The 6,104-nt window shown below is 62.4% G+C and overlaps 1 protein-coding gene across 1 annotated transcript; it reads right to left on the bottom strand.

The window, feature by feature from the left end:
• Nucleotides 1-1,028: 1,028 nt before the first annotated feature.
• On the bottom strand, nt 1,029-4,789 carry GAPDH (glyceraldehyde-3-phosphate dehydrogenase). The gene is made up of 11 exons (NM_001003142.2): nt 4,746-4,789; nt 4,499-4,539; nt 2,861-2,960; nt 2,671-2,777; nt 2,458-2,548; nt 2,230-2,345; nt 2,050-2,131; nt 1,674-1,825; nt 1,506-1,584; nt 1,238-1,419; nt 1,029-1,128 (listed from the first exon to the last, which is right to left on the bottom strand). Exons 2-11 carry the CDS (start codon nt 4,519-4,521, stop codon nt 1,059-1,061), a joined length of 1,002 nt encoding a protein of 333 aa, NP_001003142.2. The 5' UTR covers nt 4,522-4,539; nt 4,746-4,789; the 3' UTR covers nt 1,029-1,058.
• Between the last annotated feature and the right edge of the window lie 1,315 nt (nt 4,790-6,104).

Below are 6,104 nucleotides of genomic sequence, written 5' to 3'. Positions count from 1 at the left end.
AGTCCCTTCTGGGAGGTACGCACTGTTCATCACCTTACATGTGAGCAGGTACAAAGTAAGGCGGGGAGGTTGTAAGGAACTTGCCCCAGTGGAGGCTCCAGTTGCAGAACTGGGGCCTCCATCTGTGGCTGAGGCCAGCCTGTGCTTCCACCCCTGAAGCCCTCACCCAGGGAGATGGCACGGATTCCCTCAATGTGTCCCGAGAAAGTACTAGAGGTGGACATTACCCTCACTTTCCTGACCACTTACCCCAGTGCTTAATACAGCCACAGAATGTAATCCTTCCAGACCTTCAGGGGCTGGGCACTGGCTTATCTTGCAGATGGGAGTAACCAGGGCGCACATGCCAGTAACTTACTCCAGATCTCACAGCTGTGAGGCAGAGTGGAATTTGCACCCTGGCAGTCACTATACTCCACACTGCTAGGGCTCCGCTTCACAGTGGCCAGGTAACCCAGCCTGGCCAAGGCTGTTAGATTTGCTAGCCCAATTCCAAAGCCCTGATTTCTCTGCAAGGTTACCCTCCAGGGGGCTGCAGACAGTACAGCTCTCAGAGCTGGCCAGGTATCTGGTGACAAAATGGACTGGTCCTCTCAAGTGGCCATGCAGGATCCTGTAGCACCAGGGGCCCCAGAGGGATACTAAGCCATAGTGAAGAGCAACAGCCCTTGGTAGGGAGTGCTGTGTGCACGCAGTCATGAAGGATGCCTTCTGTTAGGGGAGGCCCATGGCTGAGTTTTGCTGGTTAAGGTAGGCTGGACTGACCTCTCTGGCACACAGCCTAGCTCCCCTCCCCTTTACCCCAGACCCTGTAATAAGCTAAAAAAACAAAACACAAAACCTCCAAAGACTTCGCTGGGTACAGTATACTTTATTGATGGTACATGACAAGGTAGGGCTCCCCAAGCCCTTCCCCTTCCTTGGGGTCTAGGATGTAAATTGGAGGTCAGGAGATTCTCTCAGTGTGTTGGGGGATTAAGTTGGGGCAGGGACTCCCCAGCAGCTGAGGGCCTCTCTCTTCCTCTTGTTCTTGCTGGGGCTGGTGGTCCAGGAGGCTCTTACTCCTTGGAGGCCATGTGGACCATGAGGTCCACCACCCGGTTGCTGTAGCCAAATTCATTGTCATACCTGGAAAGAGATCAAGAATTAAAGCCCATTTTCCTGAACCGGTCACCAGAGGGCGCCAGACTCCCAACTGCTTTCCTAGGTGCTGCTCCACACCGGGCCGGCCACTTACCAGGAAATGAGCTTGACAAAGTGGTCATTGAGGGCAATGCCAGCCCCGGCGTCGAAGGTGGAAGAGTGGGTGTCACTGTTGAAGTCACAGGAGACCACCTGGTCCTCAGTGTAGCCCAGGATGCCTTTGAGGGGTCCCTCCGATGCCTGCTTCACTACCTTCTTGATGTCGTCATATTTGGCCTAATGAGGTAGAAATGAGATGCTTATTCAAGGTCCAATTTTGCGGACTAATCCCTAGGCCACCACCTTTTCCAGGTCATACTTACAGCTTTCTCCAGGCGGCAGGTCAGATCCACAACTGATACATTGGGGGTGGGGACACGGAAGGCCATGCCAGTGAGCTTCCTATAGACGGGAGGGGGTGGAAGCAGGGTCAGCACCATTCCCCTTGGCCCCCCAGATGCCCAGGGCAGAACAGCAGCAAGGAACCTCACCCGTTCAGCTCAGGGATGACCTTGCCCACAGCCTTGGCAGCGCCAGTGGAAGCAGGGATGATGTTCTGGGCAGCCCCTCGGCCGTCACGCCACATCTTCCCAGAGGGGCCGTCCACGGTCTTCTGGGTGGCAGTGATGGCATGGACGGTGGTCTGGAGACAAGGGAGAAGGAGTGAGGGCCTGCCAGTAGTCATCGCCTCACCGACCCTTTGGCCTCTCTCTTCCCCTTAAGAAGAGTTTAGGGATAGAGTGACCGGACCTCGGAACCCCCAATGCCCCATAGCCCCCACAGCCCAGGATCATGTTCTAAGTGGGGAAAACAATGTAGTCCCAAGTGAGAAATGAAGGGCCTAGGCACTTTCCCCATAACTCATACCATGAGGCCCTCCACGATGCCGAAGTGGTCATGGATGACTTTGGCTAGAGGAGCCAAGCAGTTGGTGGTGCAGGAGGCATTGCTGTGAAGAGGTAGGCAAGTCAAGGTCAAGCAAGTCCATCCTGGAACGTGCACAAGTACTATGGGACCGTTTCTCCACTCCCCTCCTGCCATACCTACCTGACAATCTTGAGGGAGTTGTCATACTTCTCATGGTTCACGCCCATCACAAACATGGGGGCATCAGCAGAAGGAGCAGAGATGATGACCCTCTTGGCCCCGCCTTTCAAGTGAGCCTGCAGTAGGAGTCATTATGATCCAGGGGCTCCCTTTCCTGGTCTACATCCATACTCCCTACCAAATCCCAGGGTCACCCTTCTCCACCTTTATGGTCTCCCTGGCACTCACCCCAGCCTTCTCCATGGTGGTGAAGACCCCAGTGGACTCCACAACATACTCAGCACCAGCATCACCCCATTTGATGTTGGCGGGATCTCGCCTATGAGGGAAGACAAAGATGCCAAGTTCAAAGACAAAGGTACCATGAACCTTGAGGTGGTCACCCCATCCTAGTATCTTCCCTCAAAACAAACTTCTCCCTGTTGGGTCTTGCACACTTACTCCTGGAAGATGGAGATGGACTTCCCGTTGATGACAAGTTTCCCGTTCTCAGCCTTGACTGTGCCGTGGAATTTGCCGTGGGTAGAATCATACTGGAACATGTACACCTGGAGGGACCAAGGGAGGGCATTGACGGGCTGCGCTTCAGCCAGGCTCGGCTCCCTAGCTCAGCTGCAGGGGCAGCACTCACCATGTAGTTGAGATCAATGAAGGGGTCATTGATGGCGACAATATCCACTTTGCCAGAGTTAAAAGCAGCCCTGGTGACCAGGCGCCCAATACGGCCAAATCTGAGAAGAACAAAAGGTGAGATGGGCATGGAAGCAGCCCCAGGCCAACTTACTCTCTTCCAGAGGTTAGAAGATGGCACTTCCCAGCCACCAGGAAGTCCCAAGAAGTCTAATTTTATCTTTCTGGGCAACCTTGCCAGGACACCCTGGCCAAAAAGTGAAACCTGCCCCAAGAGGTGATCAGATTCAAAGACTTGCCCAACTCGCCAGTCCCCACAAAGAGGAGCAGCAGTGCAGGGCCCTGCTCCGGCCACCCCCACAGTCCGGGTGCATGGTGTTTATCACCCCCCACTAGCTGTGCCCTGAGAAATGCTTGTTCTGGTCTGGCGGAGCTTCAGGATACACCCTCTGGGCAGCAAAGACTTGCACACCTGGCATCACCAAGCTCAAAGGGCAAGAGTAAAGGTCAGAAACTAACTGGCCATGGAAAGCCCATTCCTTCCTCCAAAAGAGAAAGGGGAAAAAGGAGTAGTTCTCAACCTCCTAATCTCACGGTTCCAGTTTGCTAAGCCCTCTTCTAAACATCAGGCTTGAAGCAGCAGATGTGTGGGCGTGCGCGTGGGGGGCAGCTGGGGGAGGTGGAAGACTAGAAGCCCAGGCCCCCGCTGCAGAAAGGTCAGGCGGCTATATTTAACCCCAGATTAGGACGAATGGGGATCTGATTTCTGGAAGATGGAATGGGGAGAAGGGCAGGATTCCCAAGGCTCACGGACACCTAATCCTCCCAGTGACCTTTCTAGCCTGGCCCTTAGGGTTGGGTCAGCTCTGGGCGTGGGTGAAGAGAGCTTCCAGGACAGCCAAGGTGCAGGAAGGGGCTGCCGCCTCAGGAGCCATCTTGTGGCGCAAAGTCTCCGACTGCCCATGACTCAGCTCCCCCAACATGGCACTGAGCTGCGCTACCACACCTTTTTCTCTCTAGAGAAAAAAGGGGGTAAAAGAAAACGACGAAAAAAAGACAGGAGGGCACCCTCGGATCCTTGTTCCTAATCCCCCAGAGAATGTTCTAGGAGGAGCATCCCCAAGGGAAGTCGCCGGCAGCCTAGGGATGGTCCGCGGCCAGGTCTGCAGCCCCGCCCCACCTGGTTTCCGGGGCGCCGGCGACCGCACCCCGCGGGCCCAGAGCAGGGCTGAGTCACGGGCGAGCGGCAGCGAAGCTACGGGAGCTTCCCTAACGGCGGTTCCTGCGCTTCCTTCCCGGTTGCAACATGGCGGCCGGTGACCGCAAGCGGGCCGCGCCCCCCGCCGGCCCGGGCATCCCGGGGCCCCGGCTCGGGGGGCGGGGGCGGGGCGGGGGCGGGGCGGGGGAGGGGCGCACCGCGGCACGTGACCCCGCAGGGCGCGAAAGCGAAGAAAGCGGCGGGGGATTACGGGGACGGCGGGGGATTACGGGCGGCGGGTGGGAGGAGGCCGCGCCGGGGCCACGAGGCCGTCCGCGGCGGCGCCTCTCGGGTCCGGGCCGACCTTGAGTTCTCCTTGGGGGGGGGGGTAGGACCACCGCGCCACGCTCCCACGCACCCGGCCCGCGGCCCCGAACTCACCCGTTCACTCCGACCTTCACCATCGTGCCTCGGGGACGCGCCTGCGGACAGACGGGGGCGAGCATGAAGGCGCGGGGCGGTGCCCCCCGGTGCCCCCCCCCCGGCCTCCATTCCCACCCCGCGCTCGGGCACGTCCGTCCGCCCCCGCGCGCCCCCTGCCCCGCAGGGCCGAGGTGCGGCCGGGTACGCGGGGCCCGCGGGGCGCCCTGTTCTGGGGCTCCCGTCGGCGGGGCCCGGCCGGCCTTACCTGGGGCTGCAGCAGAAGACGCGGCTGTCTGTCGGGCGGGGAGGAGCAGAGAGCGCCGGCGGCCGCTGCGGGCTCGATTTATAGCGCCGGGCCCGGCGGGGGGGCGGGGGGGGCGCGGGCCCCGCCTCCCGCCCGCTCGCCCAGTCGCGGCCCGAGGGCGCGGAGGCCTGAGCTACGTGCGCCCGTAAAGCCGCGAGTAGCCGGGCCCCCTTTTTTTTCTTTTGGACGGGTCTGCGGCCCCAGCGCGCACGCACCCAGCGGGTGGGCCGGGGACGGCGTGGGGGAGGGGACGGAGACCGGCCCGGTGGGGGCGGCGAGCTCCGAGGGAGCTCTGCGGGCCGCGAGGCCGGCTCCTGGGGACGACGGAGGGCCTCCGGGAGCCGCGGCCGTTGGCGTTGCCGCACGGATGACACGGGGGGGCCCTGGGAGCCGGCGGGATGGGGAGCCGGAGCCGGGACCCCTCGCCGCTGCACGCCGCCACCCCCGTCCCCTTTTTTTGGGAGACTGAGAGGCGGGAGGCCTGAGACACTTCTCCAGGCTCTGCGGTAGTGACGGGGGATCCGCGGAGGAGACGGCCCGGGGGGGGGGGGGGGGGGGGGGTCGGCCGCCGTCCGCCGGGCCCGGCCCAGCCCCCACTGCCCCCTCCCCGGGGCCCTGGCTCCCGGCCTCTGTGGGCCGGGGACCTGGTGAGGCGCAGGGCAGGGGGGCCTGGAGGCTCGGGGGCGGCTCGGAGGCGGCCGACGGTGGGGGCGGCTTCTGCACTGAAGGTCACGCCGCCCTGCGAGCTGGAGCAGCGCGCAGAGCCGATAACTGGGGGGACAAACCGGGCCCCGTGTGCACCAGTGCTGGGCCCCGGGCGGGGCTGGGCCCGGGGGGGCGGGCAGGCCGGAGGCCCCCCACTAAGTCGCTCCGGGAGAGCTGACGGCTGCGCCGCCCGGGCCTGGAGACAGTGCCCCTTTCAGCCGCTGCAGCCGGGCGGGAGCGCGGGACGTGCGGGCGGAAGTCCCTCCCCATCCTGGGACGTGCGGGCCAGCCCCGGAGCCAGGGACGCCCCTGCCCTGCGGCGCCCGGGAATGCGGGGGGCAGGGCGAGCGGTCGGAGGAGGGAAAAAAACCCGGCAGGTCTCCGGCACGCGGTGGGAAGCGCCCCCGGCCGCACGCGAGGTAGAGGAAGGGGCCCGTTGCCCTCCGCAGCCGCAGCCCCAGCTGAGGAAGGATGGAACTACGGCTTAGGAAGGGGTGGGGTGGGATGGACTTGGCCCATCAGCAGGTGCTGGGGGCTGGGGACCCAGGGGCCTCTTTGCTGGCCCAGCGTAACCTGAGACCAGCCCCCTTCTCTAGCTGAAGAGCCTGCAGCTAA

This window comes from Canis lupus, chromosome 27 (assembly GCF_011100685.1).
Source record: "Canis lupus familiaris isolate Mischka breed German Shepherd chromosome 27, alternate assembly UU_Cfam_GSD_1.0, whole genome shotgun sequence".
Lineage (NCBI taxonomy): Eukaryota > Metazoa > Chordata > Mammalia > Carnivora > Canidae > Canis > Canis lupus.
This window is presented reverse-complemented; position numbering and strand designations above follow the sequence as displayed.

Excerpts from the sequence above, each read along its gene's own strand:
- GAPDH (NM_001003142.2), bottom strand. The coding sequence starts at position 4,521 with ATGGTGAAGGTCGGAGTGAACGG. Across the intron at positions 2,778-2,860 it reads TCATTGATCTCAACTACATG|GTGTACATGTTCCAGTATGA; the intron begins GTGAGTGCTGCC and ends TGGTCCCTCCAG. Across the intron at positions 2,346-2,457 it reads CCACCATGGAGAAGGCTGGG|GCTCACTTGAAAGGCGGGGC; the intron begins GTGAGTGCCAGG and ends CTCCTACTGCAG.